The 16,165-nt window shown below is 39.4% G+C and overlaps 1 protein-coding gene across 9 annotated transcripts in view; it reads right to left on the bottom strand.

The window, feature by feature from the left end:
- The window catches only part of LOC131151656 (uncharacterized), a 147,988-nt gene that overhangs the window by 9,283 nt on the left and 122,540 nt on the right, over positions 1-16,165 (bottom strand). For 6 of the 9 annotated variants that reach the window (XM_058102949.1, XM_058102957.1, XM_058102950.1 and 3 more), the window contains 4 exons: positions 12,616-12,684; positions 12,445-12,510; positions 12,216-12,344; positions 7,234-7,290 (listed from right to left, as the gene is read on the bottom strand). In XM_058102949.1, the coding sequence (XP_057958932.1) occupies positions 7,234-7,290; positions 12,216-12,344; positions 12,445-12,510; positions 12,616-12,684 (321 nt within the window). The remainder of the gene's footprint in view (positions 1-7,233; positions 7,291-12,215; positions 12,345-12,444; positions 12,511-12,615; positions 12,685-16,165) is intronic. The other 3 variants (XM_058102954.1, XM_058102958.1, XM_058102953.1) reach the window with 1 other exon arrangement.

Raw genomic sequence — 16,165 nt, 5'->3', positions numbered from 1 at the left:
GAGGAGACCTCAAACCTTGAGAAATAATAAAGCAGTCTCTTGGCTAACCATTCAAAATTATAGACATGCTCGTAGAGCGCAAACAACATTTTATACATTTTCTCCACACCAGCCCAAAACCATTCTTATCCAACACACTATCCAAAAAACCTCAACTAGCCTATTAAGCTTTCTCAAAATCTAATTTGAAACAAACACCCCTCATACCCCTCCTCATAGCATCCCCGGCCACCTCATTAGGAACTGGCAATGTCATCTAAAATAAGCCTATCCTTAATCAAAGCACTTGTATACTAAAGCCACCACACCTCCTAAAATCTCCAGAAATCTGTTGTGATATGTGGCTCATATACTGAATGGGATGCATGTACAAAGAGAGAACATGGTTGGAAATCAAAGTGCTGGGGAGGGGAAACCGTCGACGGATTGACTATAACCGTCGACAGTTTGCCACCCAATTTCAGACAATTTACATTATGTCTGAAACCGTCGACCGTTTGGCTCGGGAACCGGTGCATATTTTTAAATTTTGAAATAGGGACGTTAAGTTAGTTGGGGTTTGGAGGGAAAGCCTCCGGGAACTCTATTTATATGTTATTTGTGACGTGTTTGTAACAATGTTAGTTTCTTTGACACCAAATAGTAAGAAAGTTTTTCGACTGCTCTCGTGGATGTAGGCATTGTCAAACCACGTAATCCTTTGTGTCTATTGTTATTTCTTTCATACATACGGCGTGGTTGTGTTGTTCTGTAATTTTATTGTTGATTGCTGCAATTGATTGATTAAATATTCCGCTGTCCAATTCAATCTATACAATAAGTTGGTATCAGAGCATTGCCGTAATGGCTTCGGGTACTTTGTTTGTGAAATTTGACGCTGTCAAGTTTGATGGAACTTGGAATTTCGGTCTGTGGCAGAGAAGGGTGAAGGATTTGCTTGTGCAGCAAGGGACGGTGAAGGCCTTGTATGGAGTTCAACAGGAAGGCAAGGATGGCATGGATGAGACAAATTGGAAGGAATTGGAGGCAAAGGCTATGGCTACTATCAGATTTTGTTTGGCCGATGACGAGCTTTATCACATCATGGAATAGGATTCTCTTGCAGTTGTTTGGCAAAAGCTTGAAAGCCGGTACACATCTAAGTCTCTTACGAATAAACTTTTTCTTAAGCAAAAGTTATATTGGCTTAAGATGGTGGAATGTTCGGATTTGAATCAACACATCAACGCATTCAATCAAATCATAAGTGATTTAATGCAAGTTGATGTGAAATTTGAGAAAGATGACAAGGCGCCGATGGTACTGAATTCCCTGCCAGCGTCTCACACGTATGAGAACTTGGCTACGACTCTGACATAAGGTAAAGAAACCCTGAATTTGGAAGAGGTAACAAGCGCATTGCTGGACTTTCATTAAAGAAAGAAAGTCAGCAATGAAAATTCACAAGGTAAAGGGGTTGTGGTGAAAGGTAACCATGAACGGTAAGAGGAAAATTCAGAAATGGATCGAATCAAAATAAGTCCCAATTTCAATCCAAGAAGACAAAGGATATCCGGTGTTTCAAGTGCGGTAAAAAAGGTCACATAAAATTGAAGTGTCGGGAATGGAAGAAAAGGAATGTTGAAAAGCAAGAAGGTACTTCAAAATCAACAAATATAGTTGAAGGAAATTCAGAACACAGTGATGGTGACATACTTTCAGTTTCGTCGGTGTCGGATCGCCTCACGGACTCTTGGATCCTAGACTCCGCGTGTTCTTACCACATGACTCCAAATAAGGAGTGGTTCAGCACTTACAGGTGGGTTAATTCAGGTTCAGTCCTTATAAGTAATGATGTTTCATGTAAAATCATTAGAATAGGAAATGTAAGAATTAAGATGTTTGATAGTGTTGTAAGAACCTTATGTGATGTAAGACACATTCTAGACCTACGAAAGAGTCTAATTTCATTAGGCACTTTGGATTGTAATGGATTCAGTTACAAGTCCGAAAGTGGGGTTATGAAGGTGTGTAAAGGCACTCTAACGGTGATGAAAGGGAAAAAGTTAGATGGAAACATTTATACACCGCTGGGCACTATAGTTAAAGGTGGAGTTGCAGCTGTAGATTCTGAATTTGATGACACCGTTCTGTGGCATATGCGGTTATGGCATATGGGTGAGCATGGGATAAAGGAACTTCATAAGAGGAAACTCTTGAATGGTATGAAAACATGCAAGCTTGAATGGTATGAAAACATGCAAGCTGAACTTCTGCAAATTTTTTGTTCTTCGGAAGCAGAATAGGGAGCAATTAAACAGCTATTCATAAGACAGAAGGTATTCTTGATTAAATTCATTCTGATGTTTGGGGACTGGTGAGAGTAGCATTTTAGGGTGAACATCTATATTTTGTGAGTTTCATTAACGACTACTCACGAAAGGTCTAGGTATACTTCATGCGATACAAGTCATATACGTTTGCCAGGTTTAAATTGAGGAACGCTTAAGTGGAAAACCAGACCAACAGGAGAATTAAATGCCTCAGGCCAGACAATGGGACCGAGTACACTAATTCGAGGTTCATGGAGTTTTGTGAGCAGGAGGGCATTAGAAGACATTTCACTGTTTGTCGAACACCTCAACAAAATAGTGTGGCTGAAAGGATGAACCAAACTCTAATTGAGAGAGCTCGGTGTCTCGGGTTAAATATAGGGCTAGCGTAGAATTCTGGCCCAAGGCAGCTAGTGTAGCTTGTTTCTTGATATACCGATCGCCAAGGACATCAATAGAGGAGAAAGTTGCAGAGGAGGTACGGACGAGTAATGCAGTAGACTACTCGGTTTGAGGGTATTCAATTGCCTAGCCTATGTGCACATATCTAATGAGGAGAGATCAAAATTTAATGCAAAGTCTAGATGTTGCATTTTTCAGAGGTATCAGAAAGGTGTAAAGGGGTTCAAGTTGTGGGATCAATGACAAACAAGGTGGTGATTAGTATAGAAGTAGATTTCGATGAGAAAGTTATGGTGAAGCGTACTCAAGAAAATGACGAAGAGAAACAAAAGCCAAAAAACTGGAGCAGAGATGAGCATGTTGTGTAGGTGGAGTTAAAACCTCAGGGCAATGATCTTGGTCCTCCGATTGCAGGGAGTTCTAGCTCGAGAAACCAAAAAGTTGACAGTGTTCCTATACAGAGATCCAAACGCACTATCAAACCACCACCTAGGTATGGATTTGATGATCTGGTATCTTATGCTTTCATTACCTGTTACAAGGATCCAACTACTTTTCAAGATGCAGTGCATGGCCAGGGGAAAACTAGGTGGTCAAGTGCTATGATGGAGGAAATAGAGTCGTTGCATAAGAATCAGACATGGGATTTGGTGGAGCTACCAGATGGGAAGAGGGCGATTGACTGCAAATGGGTATATAGGAAAAAGGAAGTCATTTCAGAAAAGGAATGAGAGAAATTCAAGGCATGGTTAGTGGCAAAGAGATATTCACAGATGAAAGGAATAGATTATGATGAAATCTTCTCATTTATGGTCCGACACACTTCCATCAATGTGGTGTTGGAATTAATGACACATTATGACTTGCATTTGGAACAAATGGACGTGAAGACAACATTTCTCCATGGTGACTTGGAGGAGCAGATCTATATGGTACAGTCAGAGGAATTCAGTCAACCAGGCAAGAGCATTTAATTTGCAAACTGAAAAAATCTCTTTATGGGCTGAAACAGTCTAGGAGGCAATGGTACAAACGGTTTGATTCCTATATGATCCGGATAGGCCACAGGAGGTGTGAGTATAATTTCTACGTGTGTATGAAAGATCTCGGTGATGGTTCTCTCATTTTCTTATTTTTGTATGTTGATGACATGTTAATTGTTGCGAAGGACATAACTAAGGTAAATCAGTTGAAAATTCTATCGCATAAAGAGTTTGACATGAAGGATCTTGGTGCAGCCAAGAAGATACTTGGGATGGAGATTTTTCGGGACAGAATTGCAGGGAGGTTGTGGCTATCTCAAGGTGGTTATGTGGAGAAGGTGTTGGAGAGGTTTAACATGACTGATGCAAAATCAGTATGTACAGCTTCAGCGAATCACTTTAAATTGTCTACCATTGAATGTCTAAGGGCAGATGATGATATCCGAGACATGTCAAATGTGCCCTATGCTAGTTCTGTGGGAAGTTTAATGTATGTCATGGTATGTACAAGACCAGACTTGGCACATGCAGTAAGTGTGGTAAATAGCATTGAGAAGCCATTAAATGGATTTTTAGATACTTACGGGGTACTTCTAATTATGGCATCATGTTCGGCAAGCAATAGAGTGATCCATCAGTCGTGGAGTTTGTTGATGCTGATTATGCAGAGGATATGGATGACAGAAGGTCTACAACAAGTTATGTATTCACCCTTGTGGGAGACCTATTTGTTGGAGGTCCATGGTACAATCCCTAGTGGCATTATCTACAACTGAGTCTGAGTACATGGCAGTCGTTGAAGCTGCAAAGGAAGCGTTATGACTTACTCGTTTAGTCAAGGAGCTGGGAATACAGCAAGGTGGAGTTGTGCTGCATTGTGACAATCAGAGTGCCATCTATTTGGTGAATAATCAAGTGTATCATGCTAGAACCAAACATATAGATGTAAGTTTCCACAAGATCCGGGAGTTGATCTCTTCAGGTGAACTTGAACTTGAGAAAGTTCACACATCTGATAACGTAGCGGATATCTTGACAAAGTCCATTACCATGGAAAAGTTCAAGCATTGCTTGGACTTGCTTCATGTCTCTAGTTTCTAAAAGGGAGATGGTCCCAACTTAATGTCCTAAGGTCAAGGTGAAGCACCGGGCTGTGTTTTCAATTTTCTCCTAAGGGGCATATATTCACGAAGGTGAAGATTGTTGTGATATGTGACTCATATATTGAATGGGATGCATGTACAAAGAGAGAACATGGTTGGAAATCAAAGTGCTGGGGAGCAACAAGGAAACGATCGACGGATTGACTATAATCGTCGACGGTTTGGCACCCAATTTCAGACAATTTACATTCTTTCTGAAACTGTCGACGGTTTGGCTTGAGAACCCACCGGAGATTTTTGAATTTTGAAAGAGGGATGTTAAGTTGGTTGGGGTTTGGAGGGAAAGCCTCCGGGAACTTTATTTATATGTTATTTGCAATGAATTTGTAACAATGTTAGTGTCTTTGACACCAAATAGTAAGAAAGTTTGTCGATTGCTCCCGTCAATGTAGGAATTGCTGAACCACGTAATTCTTTGGGTCTCTTGTTATTGCTTTCATGCATACTACATGGTTGTGTTGTTCTGTAATTTTATCATTGATTGTTGTAGTTGATTGATTCAATATTCAGTTGTGTAATTCAATCTATACAACAAAATCTTTGGGATTACAACTTGTTAAAATCTTGTAAAGACTAATAACCAAACACTTGAAATATCTCAAGCTCATGGAGCGCTCCTACTTAGGAATAATAGCAATATAAGTACAATTCGCATTTTGACCAAACATCCCCATTTCGTAAAACTAATGAAGAGAACACCATAATATCATCCTAAATCACCTCCAAACTATCCTATTAAAATGTTGTCGAGAAACCATCCTCAAACTGTCCTCCAAACTAATAAGAGAAAGATTTGGGTTTATTTGAATGTTAGCTATTTAAGAAATGCATACTAAATGTCAAGCAAAATAAACCCAAAAATTAATTTTTAAAATAAAAATTACCAACTAAAATAAACCAACTTATTCCAAGCTTCACTAAAGAGAAAATGGAGGAAAAATTTTGAAAAAAGAAAAAAAAGATTGAAAAATCAATTTTAGTCATTCACATCCAAATTGACAATGTAATGGCTCGTGACAGCCACTACAATACCATAACAGCCGTTATGGTTGTGAGTTGGAGAACCTCCAAGATATTGCCTAGTCTAGGAAGCTACCTATGTCGTTACGTAACAGCCATTACACACCCACTTTTAGAAATATGATTAACACCCTCAAGTTTAAATTCGAACAACCATAGGTTGAATGACCATCAAAAGTTGCAATTTACCAAGGGCATTATCCTAAAACAAAAATGTAGTATGATGGTCATTTTGCCAATTGACCATTTCTTTCCACCATGCATATTAATATTAAAATTTGATTTCACAATGAATGAAATGTGATTCTCTCTCACGGAAGGAATGAATTTATGAACAGTGCCAGCAGAAAAAGCAGATAACAGTGCGAGAATTGACAATCATGGATCACTACAAAATATCATAGTGAATATAGAATTTAATGAGATAAATAAAAGATTACAACATAATGAGGCTCTGCCTAATAAACCCAATAAAAAAAAAACTCAAAATGACACTCAAAAAAGTAATGCCTGCACAAACTCAAGGATTCTTAGGTCACTGTAGGCCAAAATAGTTGACTGCACAGCAGAGACTTGTGATGCAAAGAAACTTCTTTAGATGGCAGGTGATGCTCTCTATACAATTTCGATTCATACCACGACTTTTGGGGAATTTCGCACTGAGTTCCAAGTTAGGTCCAATATATAAGTTGGACATTATCTTTATCCAAAAGCTTAATCCATTGGGTTATGGGTCTTCTATTCAATACATGTGCCTCCCTTGCTTTTCAACCAGCGAATGTGGAATACTCTCGAGCAATATCCAAACAATCTTCCCCTCAAGTGAGTCCATTCATATTGAACCCCACTCCCCTATGTGAAGCCCAAGACATCCATTCCCCCTCAAAACAATTTCATGATCAACCTTCAAGATAAAGAAACAACGACAAGGAAGGTAGCACCATTATTTCATAGTTGAAACTTGCAAATAATTATTGTTTCATCAATAGGGCAAGTCCACATATTATTTAGTTAAATCTTTTTTAGAACCTAACTAAAAAAATCAAACCTATTCCTTTCGATGAGCATTCCTGTTAACTAATATTTCAGGGGACACTTTAGCAAGTGTCAACAAACCATGAAAAATGAATTGTTCCACACTTTGGAATCATTTAATAACTCCATGCTCTCTTATTGAATATTTCACAAGCAAAATAAAATCCACAAGCCAATATAGCTACAGATGCAACTGTAGTCGATAATATTTCTTTCCAAATTTCATAAGATTAAAAAAAATAAAAATAAATAAAGAATCCATTCATTTCCATCGAATTAAACTGCGAAAAAAGATAATAACATCATCAGTTTGGTTACCTCACGAAATAAAGCATTGACTTGCTTCATGTCCTTCTCAGCCAAATCTAGGAAAACCTGCGGACAAAAGAACAGGAGAAAAACAATAGAGAATGAGGATAATAAACACTAACTTATTCTGCAATCGTCTATATAAAAATTGTTTAAGTTCCTATAAAGCAAAGCCCTATGTCCTTTGGGTCATGCAACCAGCAAGCAATAAATTGGATTAATTGAAGCACTATTGTAAATAGGGAAGTCAACTGAACAAAACTTTGGCTGAGCTTCCACTTTGTATGATGACCACAGCCCCACAACCCAACATGGCAAAAATGGGTGGCTTTCTCACCTAAAAGAAGCACACATGTCTCATCTTTGAGTAGTTGGAAGACCTAAATCATGATCTCTAATAATTCATTGAAGCATACATTTAAAGGGAGAGGGAGGAACCGAAACCAGGATTTCAGGGATTCAATAGCTTTTTCAACAAAATATAAACTCTAATCAATAAATTCCCACCCTGAATAAAGGAGTCGCGACCATAGTAGTCAAAGGCGCAAGGCGCACCGAGGCGCAAAGGGTACTTGGAGCCGAGGCGCTAACCGCGAGGCAAAGGCGCGCGCCTCATGAATGTGAGGCGCACAATTATTAAAATTGTGTACAATGCCTATTTGGTGGGTAATTGATATAAAAGCACATCAATAGTTATACTAGAATTTAAAATGCCAAAATATGCAATAGTAATTATGACAACCAAGTACTAAGTTCAAGCGAAACAAACATAGTTCAACATAAGTAATTATGCATGCAAGATTTCAAGCTTCAAATTAGAAATGAAATAAATTGCCAGCGCATCTTCAATATCAAAAGAAAAGAGTACAATAAAACAGCAGCTAAATTCAGGAAAAAATGTTATATACAATATATTTCAGAAAAATGTATGGTTTGTACCCTGCATTTCCAAACAAATTACAAAACAGCAGCAAAATTCAGTAAAAAATGTTATAAATTTATTATAAAGTATAAACTTGCATTAAACTACTTAATTAATTACACATTACATAATATTAACTTAGAGGCTTAATGCAAGTTAATATTATAAAAAGAAGCAGCCGGCAGGAGGCAGCAGGAACTGAAGAACTGAAAAAAGAAGAAGCAGAAGAAGAACTGAAAAAGAAAAAGAACTGAAGAAGAAGAAGCACTGACAAAGAAGCAGAAGCAGAAGCAGAAGAAGAAGAAGAAGAAGAAGACGAGACAACTTACTAGTTTGAAAATCTAAGCAGCCTGATGACTCAAGAAGGCTCGAAGGCTCCTGCTGGTTTCGTACTGCTTCAAAGGCTTTTGCTGGTTCGAAATGTGGAAGACAAAGTCACAAAGAGTCGTTCTGGTTCGAAATGTCAAAAATGAACTCACGCAGCTGGTTTGAAGGCTCGAATACGAGCTCACGAAGGCTCCTGCTGGTTTGAAGGCTCGCAGACAAACTCACACTGCTGGTTTGAAGGCTCGCGAAGGCTCCTGCTGGTTCGAAATGTGCAAGACGAGCTCGCAAAGGGTCGTGGGGGCTGCGAAGGGTCGAAGAGGGCTAGGACTCCTGTTTGTTTTAGTCGAATGAGGGCTAGGGCTCTGGCCTCTGGTTATTTCTTCATTTAACAGGCTCAAAATTTTCAAGGCGCGCCTCTTGCAGGTTGCCTCACCTCGCATGGAATGAGGCGCTAGCCTCCTAGCCTCTCTGCGCCTCCCGCCTAGGCGCGCTTTTAACTACTATGGTCACAACCTTAAGTAGAAATATTGTGGCCTATCACTATGAGTAGGAAAAGAATCAATTTTGTGAAATATTTCACAACATCAGCACACTGTTCTTAAAAAAATGCAAAGTTTGATTTCACACACCCACAAATACCCCAAAACAACTCCTCATATGAAGGAAGAACAAGTTGTGGGGAAAAACTGGGCAACGTTTTCTAGCTTTTTTTTTTTTTTTTTTCTTCTATTTTTTTTTATTTGACAGAGAATGAAGGGAGTTGACTCCTGACCAGCATTTACCTTGGTCATGCACCTTTCGGCATCTTAATTTCCATTACTTTCTAATACAGCTCCTTCCAAGTGTGCCAGCAGCAGTAACTTCAAGATCTGCACCTTCCTTAACCAATACTCCAGGAAAGAACTGTCAACACCTTCAAGAGTATAGTAAATCCAATATGTACATCTTTGTATGTCAATCCAGCAGAGCTTTCCTGGCACCAACTGGCACTCACACCAGGCTGCCAGCCTAAAAACATGACATGGAATTTCTTAACCTTGAAATAAAGGGATTCTACACCAATTATTCCCAAAATCATGCCCTTAATTCCAGAATCTCAAACAATCGATTCTGATCAGCATATCCTGTAAACTCCAAAAACCCTGCCTATGAAATTCCCAGAAACACATTATACATACCTGCTGTCAATTAACCAAGCAAGTACGATTTAACACTTCAATTATCGATTAGGTTAACTAAGGCAACATCCAGTCTCATGCTGTACTTCCCTCTCTTTCTCCTTCTCGTAACTCCAATTTGCTTCTGATATAACTGCTCCAAGAAAACATGTTACTTGGGTGTACCCCTTTAAGACAGAAAGGGCACCTGTTTTGACCACATCAGTTGCGGAGTTGCACATACACCACCGACGGGAGCTCAGCCAAATTTGTGTTCAATTGACTTCCTAACTACAAAGGTGCTTATTATTTTCAATTCACCCAATTTATTGATTGATTGATGATGGTCACATTAACCTAAAGGGGATAATTCAGTGGAACTTAACCCCCTAAACTAGAATGCCCATGCACACGCAGTGAGAAAGAGAGGGAGGATGATAAATAAGACCAAACATTGTTATTGATATTAGTATTTAGTCCATGACTAAGGAATTTTCATTGCATGGATTGCATTTGTTAATTAGTGTTCCTGATGTAAACTTAATGGAATAATAAACTAGCTTTGAGCAATGAATTTCATAAATGTTCAGCTCCCAGATAAAAACATTCTCCAAGAAAAAATGTTTCAAAAGAACAACATAGCTTGACCAACTAGCAGATCAAAAAGTAGAATGAGATTACACAACACATTTCCCATACTGATCTTGTTAGATTGCCATAATGCCACTCTATCTAAAGTCTTAAGCTGTTAGGTCATGGCAAAAATATATACATCAAGCCTCAACACTACCCCGCACATGCAGCTGGATTACACATGGAACACCCATATTGGAGACGAGATAGTTTCTTTTTAACAAACTACTGCAGGCAACAAGACTAGAGCCATGGACCTTGTGGCAATCATGGGTCTAATACCATGTTAGATTATCACTACACTAAAAAGCTTAAGCTGTTGTGCACATTGAATATCAAACCTTAACAGATATTAAAGATAGATTTCTTCCATTCAAAACTTCCACATCATAATTCCGAGAAGTGAAAATAATATCCCTCATTTCATAAACACAGTCGCAGCGCTGTAGTACTGTAGCACAAGCACTGTTCATGAGTTACTGCAATAAAATTGTTCACAAGGTTTTTTGGGTTATTTTAATTTCAGTGTCCTATGTTAAGGGTATTTTGGATCTTTGTTTTCAGTCATTTCTGGAGTTCTGGTTTATTTTATTCAGTTCATTTTGTATGGCCAAAATTAGTTTAGTGTTGACAGTAAAGATCAATAATTGTTAAGGTTAAGCTGCCAAGAGGCATACATATAATCTGTGTAATGACTTTCTCGATAGTTTAATGAAGAATTGTCCACATTTGTTGAAAAACCTTAAACCCTAGAATGTGAGAGACTTCCTTCTACTAAAAATAATTCCTAAAACCTTCTACTGTGATGCTAATAGTTTTAAGCCATCCTATGTCTATTACTCTGATTGATAGTGTCCAAACCAGATTTAAATTCCTAATTTTCTAGCCTAATTTTATTAATTCCCCATTTCATTCTCAAATGCTACCCTAAATCAGTTTCCCTAAGTTTGCCATATTTGTCCTTGTCATCCCTACCCCCCCTTTTTGTGGGATTAAAAAATGTGTTAGAATGAGGAATAAAAGTTACAGCAAAAGGGGAAAGGAAGTCCACTCAAAGAAAAAAAAATATATTAACCACCCTTGTCACTCCCCCTTATCCAGCACAAATTGATCTAATGATCCCCATTGCACATATCCAGACCATCTTAACCATTTTTCTCTTTCTCCTTAGTATAATTTTTTTTATGCTAATTTGGGGCAAGAATGAAGAATTTGGTTTCTTCATTCCTCAGGGCATTTTACTTGTATGTAATTTCACTTGACTCAATACTCTTAATTCTAATCCCCTTTTTTTTCACATTCTTTTATTTGGAAAGCAGAAGTGCTTTCAAAAGATGTTTTACTTGAACTGTGGTCCTCAAAAAAGTATACTGATGATTTGCTTGAAATGTGAAGGTCAAACAATGTGCTACCACCAAATGTATGAGTCCTTTGTTTTAGGAGTGGGCAGACTTGCTCACACCTGCTTTACATTGTCCATTGCATGGGTTATTTGGATGACATTTTTTGGAGTTTATGGTGAGAAATGGGTTTGTCATTCAGCTTTGGATGCTTTCTTTGCTATTAATTCTGGAGCTTTTGGGACGGCATAGGAGAGGAAAGCCTTGTGAAGATGCATAGTTCTTGCCACTGTTTGGTGAAAATGGTTAGAAATGAATGGCAGAATATTTAAGGGTATTGCCACAGCTCATAATTTGGCTGGAGCACAGAGGTTTTTCTTGCGTTGCTAAGGTGCTTTGCAAATGACTCATTTAGGAAAGCTCCCCTAGAAGACCTGCAATTAGATTGGATTGCATTGCATCAACAGTGATGTTTCTTTTCATTTGTTGTTTATCACCTTTTCAAGGACTCCTTGTTTTTTCACCTGTTCTTTTCTTTCTAACAAAATTCTTTATTTATTCAAAAAAATAAAAATAAAAATATCGTATACCCAGACACACATACACACATACCTGTTGTCTACGCTTCACTGGAAGCTCAGAAAGAACGTCCTTTTTAAGTCTGCGAATCATCACCGTTGCCTTCATCAAATTATGCAGTTCTTCATGGTTACTTGCACCTTGATACATTCCAAATACGCCCTGCAATATTCATAGTGAAAGCAATAAAGTGGTTTAGCGCCATCCATGTATTTTTATTATTAGAAAAACATTATAAGAAGGAATAGAAATTATGACTTACACCCTTGCAATATCGGTTACCATATTCGTGAACATTCTTATATACATCGGGATACAATGCTTCTAGCTGCAGTGTGTGGTACAATATCAGTTAAATCACACTGTTTAAAATACATTTTTCCAAATATTCGGAAGCATCCACATGCTATAGAGTCTACAAAATCAAAAGCACCTGTTTGAATAGCTCAATTGGTCGCGATAAAGCAGGAGTTCCACTAAGCAATATAGCATATTGAGCTCTCTGAAATTTGAATAATATTAAATTTGAAGGTGAAAGAAACAAGGAAAGGTGCAAATTAAGCCCTCAGAACCATCAACAAGTTACGTGTGCATGCATCTGTGAATGTGTGTGAAACAGAGAGAGAGAGAGAGAGAGAGAGAGAGAGAGAGAGAGAGGGTAGGTACCCCCAAGTCCTGTTGCATTGCTGATCAAAAGAATAATATGAAGGAATGAACTAGAGCATGCATTATAGCATACATTTTGTATCCTTTTGCTTGATAAAATATGTAAATAAATCGGTCTTCGATAAGGTGGCTAATGTAGTTAACATGTATCATAGTATAAACGGGAACATTGTCAAAAGTTCGCAAATGCTAAAATTAACAAACTTCCTTTATGAGGCTCCTGTGTGTTACTGTAATTGCGATTAGAGAATAAAAACTAGAAGTTGAACATTTTTGCAGATTTTTGGGGGGCTCTCTGGTCATAGAATAAATTTAAGGGAGAGAGAAATTTGGGAATTTAACCATAACCACAATAGGGTATTGGAGTTTACTTCTTTAGCTCATTGTGGTTCCCTACTATTTGTCTTTATTCATTTCCTGGGGGGAGCAGCCACAAAATTGAGGAAGTTATGAGAGATTTCCTTTGGCCAGGGGTAGGAGAGAAGAGGGTTCATATGGTTACTTGGAATGTTGGGTGTAGCCTGTTGGGGGATTATAGACCTGGAGCAACAATCACACACGAAGAAAAATTATGCACATCCACAAGGAACACCGGATTTACGTGGTTCGATCCAAACTGACCTACGTCCATGGGAGCACACACCACTGCACTATAATCTGGGAGAAATAATACACGGAGGAGCCACTGCTCAACTCTCTCTCACTATCACACCTCTCTGCTCTCTGCTCTCTGCTCTCTGCACTCTGCAATACACACACTCTCACAACTCTCTGCTGCACACACCTCTACACATACAGCACATTCAACTCACAACATGCCTCACTACAACCCACATATATATATACAGGAGGGGAGGAGCAAAAATCAAATATGGTGGCTTGCAATTTCAGCAAAGCCTGCAGAGCAGGTGACCGTCCATCTCCAGTGTCAAAGATGGTGGCTGGTTTGGTGTGGCTGTCTGCGGCTCCACACCTGCAGAATTCAACAATCTCCCACTTGGAGGCGGAGACAGCATCTCAACCAGTGTATATGCAAATGTTGTGCTCATGTATGTCTTCAATCATGAAGACCAACTAAAGTTGAGCATAACTTCAGTTTCTCTGTAGTTACCACCTTTGTCAACATGTCAGCTGGATTTCTGCTACCTTGAATCTTTTCAAGTGTCAGTACTCCATCCTCTAATAGAGATCTGATGAAGTGATAACGCAATCCGATATGTTTGGTTCTGGAATGAAATGCTGAGTTCTTTGCCAGATGTATCGCACTCTGACTGTCGCTGTACAAAACATTCCTCTCCTGCTTTAACCCAAGCTCTGTCAACAAACCCTGAAGCCAAATCATCTCTTTGCTGGCTTCCGTCATTGCTACATACTCAGCTTCTGTAGTGGATAGGGCAACAATCTTTTGTATATGCGACATCCAACTAACAGCTGTTGTGCCAACAGTGAATATGTATCCGGTGGTGCTCCTGCGGTGATCAATTTCACCAGCAAAATCGGCATCTACATATCCTTTGACTTTCGATTCTCCTTTGCCGAAACATAAGCACTTATCAGTAGTGCCTTTGAGGTACCTAAAGATCCACTTCACTGCTTCCCAGTGAGTCTTTCCTGGATTAGACATGAATCTACTGACTGCTCCCACTGCTTGGCCAATATCCGGTCTGGTACAAACCATAGCGTACATGAGACTTCCAATGGCTGAGGCGTAAGGTACCTTAGCCATGAAGTCCTTCTCTTCATCAGTCTGGGGAACCTGATCCTTGGAGAGGCGAAAGTGTCCTGCCAAAGGTGTATTTACTGCTTTGGCGTTGCTCATGTTAAACCTCTGTAGAACACGGCCAATGTACTCCGACTGAGATAGCTGCAATGTTCCCTGTCGCTTATCTCTGGAGATTCGCATCCCAAGTATCTGCTTCGCTGAGCCTAAGTCCTTTATGTCAAATTCCATTGACAATTGCTGCTTCAATTTCCTGATCTCTTCTATATCTGGTCCTGCGATCAACATGTCATCCACATATAACAACAGAATGATATAGCTAGACTGATACCTCTTGAAGTAGCAGCAGTGGTCGGCGTTGCACTTTGTAAAATCATTCCTGTGCATAAAGCCGTCAAATTTCCGGTACCATTGTCTGGGAGCTTGTTTGAGACCGTACAAGCTCTTCTTTAACCTGCACACCAAATTCTCTTTACCTTTCTCTGAGAATCCTTCTGGTTGATGCATGTAGATTTCCTCATCAATATCACCGTGAAGAAACGCCGTCTTCACATCTAACTGCTCAAGATGTAAACCCTCTGAGGCAACAATACTCAGAACAGATCTGATGGTTGTCAACTTCACAACTGGTGCAAAAATGTCGGTGTAGTCAATTCCTTCCTTCTGCTCGAAGCCTTTAACTACTAACCGAGCCTTGTATCTCCTGGAGCCGTCATGCTCCTCTTTGATTCTGTACACCCACTTGTTGTGAAGGGCCTTCTTACCTTTGGGTAACTTAGCTAGTTCCCACGTTCTGTTGGAGGTGAGGGACTTCATCTCATCCTTCATCGCAAGCTCCCACTTGCTCGCATCTCCTGCCTGACATGCTTCATCATAGCATTCGGGCTCTCCTCCATCTGTAAGAAGTAAATAATCTATATACCTTCTGTTTGGTATATGAGGCCGAGTAGATCTCCTAAGCTCCGGAGCTGGAGTAGGAGGCGGTGGTGCGACGATCTGCTCCACTGGTTCCTCCACCTGAGGATTCTCGGCATTCTGCTGTTGTGTCCCGACACATTCTGGGGCATTATCCGTATCTACACAGGTTGGTTCTCTCTGAACTGGTTCGGTGGATTCAGCTGTGTGCCTATCTTTGTACATCACCTTTTCATCAAAAATCACATCTCTGCTTCTGATCACCTTTTTGTTTTCATCATCCCAAATGCGGTATCCAAATTCATCTCCACCATAACCGATGAAAGTGCATTTTCGGGATTTCGGATCCAGCTTATCCCTGACATGATCATTGATATGTACATATGCAACACAACCAAAAACTTTCAAATGTGAAAGTCTTACCACTTTGTTACTCCAAACTTCTTCTGGTAGGCAATAGTCCAATGGTACTGAAGGACTTCTATTAATCAAATAAGCTGTTGTGTTGACTGCATGTGCCCAAAACATCTTTGGCAAGCCTGACTGCATACGCATGCTTCTGGCTCCTTCTGTCAACGTTCTGTTCATCCGCTCGGCTACGCCGTTATGTTGAGGCGTACCTGGCACAGTCCTTTCCATTCTAATACCATGCTCATAGCAGAATTTCTTGAACTCGGTGTCA

Source organism: Malania oleifera, chromosome 3, assembly GCF_029873635.1.
Source record: "Malania oleifera isolate guangnan ecotype guangnan chromosome 3, ASM2987363v1, whole genome shotgun sequence".
Lineage (NCBI taxonomy): Eukaryota > Viridiplantae > Streptophyta > Magnoliopsida > Santalales > Ximeniaceae > Malania > Malania oleifera.
This window is presented reverse-complemented; position numbering and strand designations above follow the sequence as displayed.